Source organism: Phalacrocorax aristotelis, chromosome 15 (genome assembly GCF_949628215.1).
Source record: "Phalacrocorax aristotelis chromosome 15, bGulAri2.1, whole genome shotgun sequence".
NCBI lineage: Eukaryota > Metazoa > Chordata > Aves > Suliformes > Phalacrocoracidae > Phalacrocorax > Phalacrocorax aristotelis.
Window position 1 is genome coordinate 4,481,398 of NC_134290.1, and position 13,359 is coordinate 4,494,756.

Genomic DNA, 13,359 nt, shown 5'->3' on the forward strand with positions numbered 1-13,359 from the left:
ATGACAAGGTTGGAGCAGCAGGAACCCCATTCCAAAATTTTGGGGGTTATTGTGTCAGTCCCAACACGGGAAGCACACCTGCAGCCTGTCCAGCTGTGCCTCAGTTCCCCCATCACTCTTGAGCACCTTTGGGGTTCGGATGAGCACCTGAGAGGTGCCGACTGACCCCCTTTTCACCACCCCATTGTGGTTCTGGGGACATCTCTCTTGCCCCCAACCCCTTACCTCCCACTGCAGGCCCTCCAAAGGCAGCCTCCAGTGGGGAGCCAGGGCTTTGGCAGCCTCCCTGTGTGACCATGCCCAGCCAGAGAGATGCCACCAAGGCACAGGGGACACTGTGACCCCCATCTGCCGGTGGGCTGGGATCTGCCGGGGCCACCCCCAGCCAGGGAGACAAGGCAGACAGTGAGACCTGGGAGGAGAGAGATCCCAGTTCCCGGGCAGCATCCCTGCCCAATACCAGGGTGCAGGCGGATGCCATGGGGACATGGATGCCATGGGGACATGCGGCACGGCAGGGACCCTCCCTGGCGCGTCAGCCTAACTGTGATTAATTAATGACAAAGTGAGAAAGAAGGCAAAAAAAGCAATCTGGGCTTGGGGGGAAGGGAGGGGGGGCACCTGGAAAGGGGTGTGGGGATGGAGGACTTAACTCCTGGCCCCAATGCGCTCCTCTTCCACAGCTCGGTTTTGCCCTGGTGTGGGAGCAGGAGGTCCTGCCACGGTGGCCCTGCCACCCTGCAGAACCCTGGGGACTTTGGGGTGATGACTACCCTGGCCCAGGGTGCTGCATGGGGGAATTTGGGGTGATGATGACCCGGGGTCCTGCATTTGGAGACCTCGGGGTGATGGCAGCCTGGGGTGCCAAGCATGGGGACCCTGGGGTGATGCCTGCCTGGGCTTGGGGTGCCATGTGTGGGGACCTCAAGGTGATGGCTGCCCTGGCCCAGGGTGCTGCGTGCAGGGACTTTGGGGTGATGGCAGCCTGAGGTGCCACGTGCGGGGGACCTTGGAGTGATGCTGGGCCGGGCACAGGGTGCTGCGTGTGGGCACCCTGGGGTGACAACTGCTGGGACACGGGGTGCCACAGGGACCCGCCATCTCTGGCGCTGGCACCGGGGCTGCTGTTCTCCACTGAGCACCCCCGGCCGGGTGCCCCAGCAGCACCGGGGCAGGATCCGGCCCGGGGTGCTGGCGGGTGGCCGTGACACCCTCTCTGCCGCACCTCCCCCGCTCCCCCGCCCCCCGCTGGGGGGGAGACACCCCCCATCCCCCGCTCCCCCCGCCCCCCCCCCCACCCCCCCCCATTTGCCAGGCGGGACCGTTCAAAACCCGCCGGCCCCGCCGCCGCTCCCCGGGATCCGCCGCCGCTCCCCGGGGCCGAGGATGCTCCGGCTGCCGGCGGCGGGGGGGCGGCGTGTGCGCGGCGGCGGGGGCTGAGCCGCGGCCCTGCCCGGGACACTTAGCGGGGAGGAAGAAGAGGAGGAGGAGGAAGGAGAGGCCGCCCTCGGCCTCGGCCCCGCCATGCCGGGCCCCGCCGGGGAGCGTGGCCCGGCGGCAGCGGCCCCCCGGGGGCGGTGAGCGGCCCGGGGCTGGGGGGGGGGGACCCCGAGCGGCACGGCCAGCCCCGTCCCCCCCCCGCCGCCGCCGGGATTTAGCCGATGCTTTCGCCTCCCGCTCCCACTTCGGGCGGGCATGTGGGCGGGGGAGCCGGGCCGCCCCCAGCCTCCTCCGGCCCGGACCCCCCCCGCGCCCTGACTCCCCGGTGAGGGGCTCCGCCGCCAGCCCCGTCCCGCCGCCGGCCCCGGAGGACGGGGAGCGCCCGCCCTGGCCCCCCTGGCCGGTGGGCGCCGGGCGGGGGGCGGCGGGAGCCGGTAACTTGTTTTTAGCGTACCCCAGTACCGGCTGGGGCACCCCCCCCGAGGAGATTTGGGTTTAAACTTTGGCTTTTGGGAAGCCCCGAAGATGCCTTTCCACCCGGTGACGGCGGCGTTGATGTACCGGGGGATCTACACCGTCCCCAACATCCTCGCCGAGCAGCACCCCGTGGAGATCCCCGAGGACGAGCTGGAGGGTGAGCGGGCCGGGGGGCCGGGGGGCCCAGGCCGGGTGGGGTGCGGGGGGCTGGGGGGGCGCGGGCCCACCCCGGCACCCTGGGGAGGTTTTGAAGGCGAGCGGGATGCGGATGGATGGATGAATGGGGGGAGGAGGAGGAGGGGAGGAAGGAAAGCGTGGGAGAGAGCCGGGCAGCGGGAGAGGGTGGGTGGCGGGGGGGGGGTCCCGGCCCCGGCCCCCCCCGGTGTGACAATATGACACAGCAGGGACCGGCGGCGGCGGCGCGGGGCTGCACCCCCCGGCGTGGCGGGGCCACCCTCCGCGCTGTCATAATATGACAGTGGCCGGTGGCGCGGGGGGCTCCGGGGGCGGCTGTCACCCGTGTCACCCCACCGCCCCCCCCACTCGGGTCACGGCAGCCCCACGCAGCCCCGGTGCCACGGAGCTCCGGCCGGGAGGAGCGGCCGCCGGAACTCTGCCCACCCGTGCGATGAGCGGGGCCGGGCTCAGCTCGCTATCATCAGAATGGCTTTTTCCACCCCAAAAGTTTGCCAGGGCGGCGGGACGGGCGCTGCCGGTACCCCCGCTCTGCTGGGTGCGGGGGGAGAGGGGCCGCAGCACCCACTGCCCCCATCGCCGTCCCGGCACCGGCACCGCAGGGGAAACTGAGGCAGGGTCCGGCCCCACACACGGCCCCGCTGCGCCTTTGGGAGAGAATCAGGCCCAGAGCCCCTGGGGGTGGGGGTGGGGGTCCCCGTGGGGAAACTGAGGCACGGAGCCCCTAGGCTGGGGGGTCGGGGGGTCTTGCCCCAAAGCCTGGCCAGGAGCCCTGAGCAGGCAGAAAGCCAGGCTCACGCTGCGTGTGCAAGCGTGGGCGCACGCGTGTGCCCACGGCTCTGCAGCTTGTGTGCGTGTGCGCTTATGTGCCCGTTTACGGCATCGCTGCAGGGTTTGTGCGTGCGTGTGTGCACCTGCACGCCTTCGCACAGCCCTGTGGCACGTTGTGCGCGTGTGCGCACACTTACACACGCGCACAGCCTCACTGCACCGTGTCTGTGGGAGTGTGTGCGCGTGTGTACACGTGGGCAGCATCACTGCAGCGTGTGTGTGCACACATACAGCCTCGCTGCAGGGTGTGTGTGCACACGTACAGCATCAGAGCAGGACAGGTTCATGTGCACAGCCCTGCTGCAGAGAGAGCGCACGCGCGCGTGTGTGTGCATGCACAAGTACAGCATCACTGCAAGGGGTATGTGTGCATGCACAAGTACATCGCTGCTCTGTGGCTCTGTGGCTGTGTGCGTGCATGCACAAGTACAGCACCAGTGCAAGGTGTTTGTGCACATGCACGCGCGAGTTCAGCATCACTGCAAGGTGTTTCTGTGTGTGTGTGCGTGCGCAAGCACACCGCTGCAAGGCGTTTGTGCCTGTGCACGCGCGAGTACAGCAGCGCTGCAGCGTGGTTGTGTGTGCCTCCACGTGTGTGCACGCGTAAGTACAGCCTTGCCGCAAGGTGCTTGCGTGTGCGCGTGTGCACGCACAAGCGCGCGGCTGCAAGGCGCGGGTGTCCGCGTGCATGCGTAAGTACAGCATCGCTGCGAGGGGGGTGTGCGTGCACAGCCTCGCTGCAGCATGTGCCCGTGCATCGTTGCGCGTGTGCGCAGCCTCACTGCAGCGTGTGCGCGCGCGCCCACCGTGTGTGCGCGCGCGCGCGTGTGTGTGCCAGGTGTTGTGGCGATGCACCCAGCCTTGCACAGCCCCGGCGGGTGCTGACAGGCCCCAGGGTGCTCCCAGACCAGGAGTCCCCCCCAGAACCCCACCTTGGCCGCACGCCTGCCACGCCGCGTGGCCGCGGGGATCGATGGCAGCGGCGGGAGCCCCAAGGTGACCCCGCGAGGCGCCAGACACCTGCGCTGCTGCGGGGGGGGGCCGTGCTGCCACCCACTCCCACGTCCCCTTGGTCACCCTTTGTTTTGGGGGGGGAATGTTTGTGACACCCAGCCGCCCCGCTGGCCCCTCAGCTGCCCCTTGGGGCTCCACTTTGGGGCCGAGAAGATGCACGGTGCTAACAGGGGAGGGGTGCTGCTGGCTCGGCTGGGGAGAGTTGGGGTGCCCTGGCTGGTGGGGGGACACTCCCAGTGGGACCCCAGTTTGGCCACTGTCGGGGCATGTCCTTCCTTTTGACCCAACACCCTGAGCTGGGTGACATTTGGGTGGTCTGGGATGAGGAGCCTCAAAGTATGAATTCTGGGGGTGCCTGGACTGGAGGGGGGCTCCCTGCAAGCGCAGGGGTAACCAGGAGCGTCCCCCTGCCTAGGCAGGGATGCTGGCCATGGAGGAGCTTTACCCATTGGGCTGGCAGGCCAACCCCCCCCCCCCCGAAACTTCCCCAGAACACCTCAGAAGACATGACTGATGGGCCATCATCCAGGCAGGGACATCCCCAGGCGCTGGGGTTTGACAGCACAAGCCTACGTGGGATTTTCCCCCCAAACCAAAGCTCTCAGCCCGTTTCTCCTGCCGGGCTCCCCCAGCTCAAACCCCTCCAGCAGCCAGCAGAGATCTGTGCACTCACGCTGCCTGGTGCCAGCAGCTTTGCCACCTGGCGAAGGAAGAGGGCACCGGTGTCCTGGCCCAGCTTCCCGGTGCTCCCGATAGGAACTTGCCTGGTTCCTTCTTTCCCATCAGCCTGGTTCGTGCTCCGTGTGTCAGGGGGCATCAAAAAGGCAGAAACTCCCCCCAAAAGGAGCAAAGCCCTGAGTGCAGTGGGAGGTGGGATGGAGCTGATGGGCACCATGAGGCTTTTGGGTGGCCAATAGTCATGCGAGTGGCAAGCTCCATGCCTCAGTTTCCCTGCTGCCCTCCGAGCTTGGTGCAGCCTCTCCTTGCCACCCTGCAGGGATCTTCCCATGTAACCCTGTGATGGGTGCAGAGACCCCAAGGAGGACGTGGGTGCTGGCACACCTGGCACCCAGCACCCTCCCAGTGCCAGCACCCGGGGCACAGGGCTGCTCCCAGATGGGTGCTGCAGCACCGTGGGGGTCTCCCCACCCGCGGCCCCCACCCCAGTGGGTGCCCCAAACTCAAGCATGTCCCAGGAGGGTATTTTTGGGTCAGGATGCTGGGTTTTCAGCTGCAGAGGGCCTCCGGGTGGAGGCAAGGGCATGGTGGGTGCTGTGAGCAGGTGGCCAGGGTTGGAGCAAAGACCTTGGGATGTGTTGGGGTCCCCTTGGGGAGGTCAGGCCCTTCTCGGGGAGGTTGTGGGGGCACGAGCTGCTGGAGACACCGTGTGTGTATGTGAGTGTTTGTGCATGTGTTTGTACAGGCACCCGCACTGCCTCGCACACCCTTTTTGGTACACCCCCCCTGCACAACCACCCCACAACCCCCAGACCCCAGCGCACCCATCACCCACCCACACCCCCAGCCCATAAACCCACCTGCAGGACGCGCACACGTGCACACTCCCCCCACACAGTGTTGCCTGGGGTGCTCTGGTCCCTGCAGGGGTGGCAGCTCCTCCTGCCGTGCCTCAGTTTCCCCTCTGTAAGGGGGACCCCACCGTGGCCAGAGGGGTGGGTGGGTCATTTGGGCCACCAGCACTGCCCGTGGTGATCTGCGGGGACCGGGGCTGGGGGGGGCGGCCAGGGTCGGGGGGGGCGGCTGGACTGATCCCCACTCCCCCCCGCAGAGATCCGCGAAGCCTTCAAGGTGTTCGACCGGGATGGCAACGGCTTCATCTCCAAGCAGGAGCTGGGCACAGCCATGCGCTCTCTGGGCTACATGCCCAACGAGGTGGAGCTGGAAGTCATCATCCAGCGCCTCGACATGGACGGTAGGGCCCCGGCGCCCCGGCATGGCAATGGGAACGGGGACGGGACCCCCAGCACCCACCCTTGGGTGAAATACGCCATTTGTCCCTTTTCCACCCAACTGCCAGACCCGGCGTGGGAGGCATGAGGGCCTGATCCAGGCTCTGCCTCATGCCTGGAGCCTCCTGGTCATCCATCACCATCATCATCACCACTGCAGCTTGGTTTAGGAGGATTTAATGATCCTGGAGTACTTGCAGGAGGGAATGGCACCTCTCCTAGCTCAGCAAAGCAGCCGGGACCAGGCTGTTGGGGCTGGCTCCTGCACCCGGGCCAGCTCCAGCACCCCGGGCTGGTCCCTCACCACCCAGCAGGCCAGGCTGGCCGTGTGCCTTCAGCACTTGCTGCCACTGCCGGCCTCTCCCTGTCGCTCCCGCACTCATTGGGACCTTAAAGAGCTCGTTAATTTATTGGTTTCCTTTTTTTTCCCCCCATTTAAAAGCCTTTCCGGCAGCGCTGCCAAGGTGCTGCTCCCTTCATTACTCATCGTTAGTGCTGGCCTGACAGCCCCGACACCAGCGTCCTCCGCAGCCGCAGGATACGACCAGCCCAGCACACCCTGCCCTGGCCCCTTCCCAGCACCCCCTGGGGTCACGTCCACCACGGGGGTCCCCAACTGGCATTGGGGTCCCAGCTGGAACTGGGGTTCTGGCTGGTGTTTGGGGTCCTGGATAGCCTTGGGGGTCCTCAGCCAGCACTGGGGAGCCCCAGATGGTATTTGGGGGTCCCAGCAGGCACTGGGGACCCCAGACAGTGTTAGGCATCCCTGCTGCTGTTTGGGGGTCCCCTAACTTTGCTGGAGGTCCCAGTGAATGTTGGGGTACCTGGTTGGTTTTGAGGGTTCCTAGCCACCTTTGGTGGTCCCCAGAGAGCACTAGGGGGTTCCCAGATGGCATTGGGGTGCCAGCTGGCACTGGGGACCACAGTCAGTGCGGGCGTCCTGGCCAGTGTTGGAGGACCCCCAGCTTTGCTGGAGGTTCCCAGCTGGTGTTGGGGTCCCTAGCTGTTTTTGGGGGTCCCTGGCCAGCAATGGGGTTCCGGTTGTTAGTGGGGGTCCCCAGCCAGTTTGGGGGGCCCTGGCTGCTGAAGTCTCAGAGTCCAAGGTCCTGTAATACCGGCTGCTACTCAGGGCTGTTGTGGGGTGGATGAGCACGGTCGGGGCACTCCAGGCACTGCCTGAGCCTCCCAGGTGCTGTGCCCAGGAGCAGGGTGTGCCCAGCAGGGCCAAGCCCAGGCGTGGGGTACCCCCAAAAACGCCAAGGCTTGGAGTGGGGCCCCCGGGCTGCACAAGGGTGTGCCTCCGAGCATCACCGAGTGCAGACGGGGTGTCCTGTTTCCTGCCCCCCGCCCCAGGAGCCCCACAGGGACCTTTCTGGTGGGGCGAGTTGCACGTGTCCTCATGCCCAGGCAGGGGGTGACGGCTGCCTCCATGTCCTGCAGGCGACGGGCAGGTGGACTTCGAGGAGTTCGTGACATTGCTGGGGCCTAAACTGTCCACCTCGGGCATCCCCGAGAAGTTCCATGGCACGGACTTCGACACCGTCTTTTGGAAGGTAGGGACCTCCCCTCCCCCCAGCCAGCACCCCTGGCCCCCGCACCGAGAGCCCCGGGGGACGGCTCAGGGGTAGGGTCAGGGTTAGGGCCAAGGTCAGGGTTAGGGTTAAGGTTAGGGTCAGGGCTGCTGTTTGGATTAGGGTCAGGGTGAAGGTTAGGATCGGGATCAGGCTCTGGGTTAGGTTTAGGGTTTGAGTTCATTTAAGGATTACGGTTGGGGTCAGAGTTGGGATTAAGGTGAGGCTCCAGCTCCAGGTTAAGGTTAGAAAGGTTAGGTTTAGGGTCAGGGGGTCGCGATCAGGGTTATGATACAGCAGCCTTTTCTGTCCCCGCCTCGGCACGGGGTGGCAGGTGGTGTGAGGCTGGGCACCCACCGGGTGCCCTTCTTGTGAGCCACCAGCCCCACTCTGCCCCGGGTCAGCAGCACACAAGTCCTTTTCCCACCAAAAAAGGGGGGATCCAGCCAAACAGCAGCACCCAAGAGTGCTGGGGGACCCCGTAGCGTGACTGCAACCACCTTGGCGGGGTCCCAGCATGGGGTCAGCTCCCGCCCGAGCCCCCCGCCTGCTCCCCGCAGTGTGACATGCAGAAGCTGACAGTGGACGAGCTGAAGCGGCTGCTGTACGACACCTTCTGTGAGCACCTCTCCATGAAGGACATCGAGAACATCATCATGACGGAGGAGGAAAGCCACATGGGCACGGCCGAGGAGTGCCCCGTCGACGTAGAGAGTGAGTGCCGCGTGGCCGGGGGTGCCAAATACCACCCAGCCCCAACACCACGGGGATGGCGCCGGGTGCCTGGGTGGCAGGGGGGGCATTGGGGTAACCCCGCGGCTCTCCCCCTCTCAGCCTGCTCCAGCCAGCAGATCCGGCAGACCTGCGTGCGGAAGAGCCTCATCTGCGCCTTCGCCATCGCCTTCATCATCAGCGTGATGCTCATCGCTGCCAACCAGGTGCTGCGCAGCGGCATGAAGTAGCAGGGCCGCCCCGAGCGCCTGCCTCCAGCCACCAACGGGGAGCCACACCTATAGCGAGGGGTATAGAGAGATATATATATGTGTGTATATATATATATATCCATATTTGAATCAGACATGCAAAAACCCCTCCGGGAGGGGGTCAGACCCGAGGGGGGAAGACCTGCGCCGGGTCCCTGCTGCCCCGGGGCGATGCGATCGCATGGCTGTTTGCAGAACATGGAGACTTTGATAAAGACACACACACAAAAAAAACCCCCCCCAACCCTCGCCAGAAAAACCCCAAACCCGTAAGTGCATGTAACGTGCATGGAGCCCCGTGTGCTGCCCCTCCCCGCGCCGGGGGTGGATTGCCCCCGGGCGTAGGATCCCATCGGATACACCGATACTAGTGTCTATAGCTCTATATTTATGATAAAAACCAAATCATCCCCTAAGCAATACACGTGCCTGAGATGGTTTCTAGTGTGAGATGGGAGCGTTTGCATGGACTTGGCTGCCAAGGGCTGGATTACCCCCCGCCCACCCCCCGCCCCGGCCCCGCGCCGTGCCTCGGTTTCCCCACCTGCCAGGTGGGGGGACGACGCTGACCTCCTGCTTGATGCACTTTGTTTGATCCGACCGCCCTGGGAAGAGCCGGAGCGACTTTGAGGCCGGGGAGCCCTCCCTGCACACCCCCCGAGCCCCCCAGCCTGTATGTAGCACCCACCTGGGCACCGGACTGGTTCGGATTTGGGGCCGTTTCTCATTATTTGGAGTTTTTTTGTTTGTTTTTGTTTTTTTTCTTTTTCTTTCTCTTCCTGGTTCGTTGTTTCCGATCTGAAATAAAACTGGGATTTCTGAAGTGCTCTGGGCTGCTGGGGCTCCTGGCAATGCTGGGGGTTGTGGGGGGCAGCAGCAGGGCAGGGGTGGGGACAGGTGTGGGGTGATGGGTGTCAGGTGGGTGTAGGGCCATGGGAGCACCCATGGGAGCTGCTGAGCTGCTGCTAGTGTGTGGCCGAGTCCTGGCAAGGGAGGTAGGCAATGGCTGGGGGGGTCTGTGGCTGTGTCCCCATCCAGGGGGCTGGAGCATCCCCAAACCTGGGGCTGGAGGGGCCCTGGATCCTTGCCAGCGGCGGGGTGTTACACCCCCATGTCCCCATGCCTGGGCAGGGGTGATGGCCGGCCCAGCTGCGGATCCTGCCGTGGATCAGTGCAAGCACCCAGCAGTTTTATTCCCCCTCCCCTTGTCTCCATGCCCTGATACTTTATGTCGGTGTTTGATGAATATTTTAAAGCCATTTGCCTTACAAAGTGCCTCGGTGGGAAGAACATGCAGCCTAAGTGCCTTCCCAAAAGTGCTTTCACCTGGCTTGATGGCAAATCCGGGGGGAGCCAGGCTCCGTCCCGCAGCCCCGGAGGCTCAGAGGGGCTCCAGGGTGTCACCATCCCCGGGCTGGGCTGGGGACCCTGCCCCGAGGCTGACAGGGAAGGGACACCCCTGTTACTCCTTATTTATGCCACGGTGGGGTCTGGCCCCAGGTGTAATCCCCTCCCCGTGCCCCACTGATGAGAACACGGCCGTGCTCGTGCAAACCGCCATGGCAATCGCCTGCGTGGGCTCGGGGCGGGGGGGGCCCATGCCTGCCTAACGGACCGTTCTCCCACGCCCCGGCATGATGCATTTTTAATGACAAATCGATTAAAATAATAAATAAAAACAGGGGAAGCTCTTGGTGCGGTGAGTGTGTTGGGCAGGGGTGCGGCCCCCTCCCGGCACAGGCGGTGCTGGGGGGTTCCCTGTGGGGAACGGGGCTGGAGGAGACCATTCCCGGGGCGTCAGGGCTGGGGCAGCCCCAGCCTTCCTCTCCCTGGAGCCCTGTTAGACTCCCCACATGGGGAAAACACATTTCCTTGTGCCTCCCTGGGATTTCCCACCCTCCGGCCAGGCCTTGCCAGCACTGAGAAGGGGGACATCCCACCTTTGGGATGCCAGGAGGAGTCGGCTGCGTTTATTGATTTAGGGTTTGGGGTTTTTTTTGGTGGTTTTCTTTTTTCTTTTTGATCTTGTATAATTTATCAAACAAATTGAACCGAACGTCCAAATGAGAAATGAAAATGGGAAGTGTTCCACGGCAATGAAATCATTTCGACTGCCTCGCAAAGTGGGGGAGGCTCTGCGCCCGTAATGAAATTTCATCCATCTCCCCACAGAAACTTTGGATTTTTTTTTCTGAACTGGCATTTCCAAAGGAAGCCGCACGTGGCCTCGGAGAAGGGTGTGTATGTGTATATATAATTTTTTTTTTAACCAGGTCTATTTTAGACTCTGTGAATAAACATAATGGGGGCAAAAAGAAAAAGAGGACAATTTAATTTGCTAGAAAATACAATAACATAAAAGAAAAATTAGATAAAAGGAATAATGTGATCCCCCAAGCTCAGCTTTTCAAAGCTGCTCAATTAATTTTAATGGGACTTGGGAGAACGGATTTCTTCAGGCAGGGTTGGAGATGGCAGCGCCCGATTCGGGAGCAGCCGGGCTGCAGGCGGGCAGCACGGGGTCCCGGCCACGCTCCCCATGCGCCGGCCTCGCACCGCTCCGCTGCAGCTGGGGATGGCTCATTGCAGCTGCTGCAAGACAGCGATGTGCCGCGCTAATTTAATTAAAGGCTCACTAGGAAAGGGAAAAAAACCAAATCCTCCTATGCGAGCACTGCTGCAGGATGAGGGAAGGTGCCGGGGTGCTGCGGGGCTGCTGTGGGTGAGGGGAGGCGGGAGGGAGAAGGACCCTGTGTGGGTGCTGCCGTTGGTCCCTGCTGGACAGAGCAAAACCAGCGGGGTTTGCAGTGCTGCGATTGCCGTGGTACCGAGAAGTGTTTTGGGACAGGAAGGGAAGAAGTTGGTATAGGTTATTTCTCACTCTGGTGCTGCAAGCAGTGTGGGATGGGCTCCGTCCTATCCCTGTCCTCTCTCCCCAGCCCATCCCTGTCCCTGTCCCCATCTCTTTCCGCATTCCCAGCCCCAGCCCCTTTCCATTCCTCATCCCTGTTCCCTCCTGTCCTCACCCCTGTTCCCATCTTCACCCCCATCCTGTCCCCATCCCCCTTCCCACCCTGTCGCCATTCCCATTCCTGTCCCTGTCCCCCCTCCTCTCCCAGCAAGAGCTGCCAGAGGACGCCGGGCAGAGCCCAGCGGGGCTGCGCCTTGGCAGGGGCCCAGGAGCTGCTCATTTCCCTAAAAGCTTCCCGATAAATTACTCCTGCTCTTGCTCTATAAAAGGCACTTTGGCTCGTGCCGTCGCTAACGGGCCGCAGCTCCTCGCCGGCCACCCTGGGGCAGCCGGGACCTGCCGAGGGCGCTGAGCCCCGGGGCCGCGCACGTCCCCGCAGCAGCCTTTTGGAGCTGGGTACCAGCTGTTCTCGGGGCTGTTGGGAGCACGGGAAGGAGCTGAGTGCCCCGTCCTGCGTCGGCATTTTCCTTCCCGCTGTGCAGTTCTCTGCAAACTGCCTTCTTCCCCTGGTTAGCCCACAGCAGCTGCGTCCCGTCCCCGGCGGTGATACATGCCATCATTACATCTGAAGACACCACGCTGTAAAATACACCCCCATAAAAGCCTGTAATTTACAGGCTCCTACAAGTACCTGGGAGTTACACGCTCCATGAATACATGACGCCCTGCGAGTGATGCTCAGCTCAGCCCCAACAGCTGGAGATCACACAAGCTTTTGCAGGAAAACCCAATTTTAATTAAACCCCCTCGCCAGCCCCCCTGGCCTCCCCCGGACAGGCTGGTTCTTGGCAGGGAACGCTCCCGCTCTCGCCTTTCAGGCTTTACCGGGAGTTTCTGCACCATGAGCAGCTCATCTCTTCGGCAGCGAGCAATAGCGCGGAGGGGCTGCGGCTGCATTTGTGTTTTACACCGTACTTCCCATTTACGGTTCGGTTTTGCAGCTCGCCTGGGGAGCTGCCTGGTGCTCCAGCCCGCTCGGCCCGAGATGTGTTTCTCCACCAAACTGAAGCTGGAGCTGGGGCGCGGTTTCGGAGCTGTGAAGCTTGTGAGTGTTGGGTAAAGCACCACCTCCCAGCCCAGCCGCCCTCCCAGGGATGCTCCAAAAGACGCCTGGACCAGACTACACGGAGCAGGGACGGGACTAGGGCTGATAAAAGCACTTCTCCAAACGCGGGTGAGGAACTGCAAAGTATTTTGACGGCTGATTGCACAACAGCCGGCACACGCTTCACCGCCGTCCGCAAAATGTCCGCAGGAGAGACAGGAGCAGTTGTTCTTTGATTTGCCTCTGTCGGCAGCGGTGGTGGCAGCCGTGGCCTCGTTACGACGGTGCCTGCGTGCACGGCCTGGCTGCCGCTGCCGTGACTCAGGCTTGCAGTGAAGCCCTTTGTCACCCTTTGAAGTCACTGGTGATGGGCTGAGCCCCCTCCAGCAGCCCCTGGCTCCCCGGGGCTCCCTGCTGGGGGCGTGGGGATGCACATCAAAGCAGCCAGAGCTGCTCCTGCGACAGCCAAAGGCACAGCCCGGCAGCTCATGCCTCCGTTCCGGAGCATCCCACAGCCCCTTTGGGTTCCCCCTCCCGATTTGGCCTCCTGCAGCTGTGCAACCTCTGCATTCAGGACAGGGGTCCCCTTCCTCCAGGGGACTCTGATTTACCCCCAAATAGGTGCCACATGGGTGCTCTTGTTGACCCACCTGTGCCAGCTCCTACGAAGGGAGGTGAAGATGGGACACGGGGCTGATGCCACATCCTCTGAGCCCGAGGCCTGGTCTCCCACTCTCCAAAGACCAGCAAGCCTGGGGCTTGGCAGAGTAACTGCAGTCACACCGGGAAGGATAAAAACACCCTTCAATTTGGCTTAAAGCTCAAACGGCTTCCGGCAACGGCTGGTTTCCCCGCTGCAGCA

The 13,359-nt window shown here is 63.3% G+C and overlaps 1 protein-coding gene across 1 annotated transcript; it reads left to right on the forward strand.

The window, feature by feature from the left end:
* Nucleotides 1-1,332: 1,332 nt before the first annotated feature.
* CABP7 (calcium binding protein 7) lies at nucleotides 1,333-9,304 on the forward strand. The gene is made up of 5 exons (XM_075110369.1): nucleotides 1,333-2,074; nucleotides 5,747-5,890; nucleotides 7,368-7,480; nucleotides 8,059-8,212; nucleotides 8,333-9,304. The coding sequence occupies exons 1-5, from the start codon at nucleotides 1,966-1,968 to the stop codon at nucleotides 8,458-8,460; spliced, it is 648 nt and encodes a 215-aa protein (XP_074966470.1). The 5' UTR covers nucleotides 1,333-1,965; the 3' UTR covers nucleotides 8,461-9,304.
* Nucleotides 9,305-13,359: the final 4,055 nt, after the last annotated feature.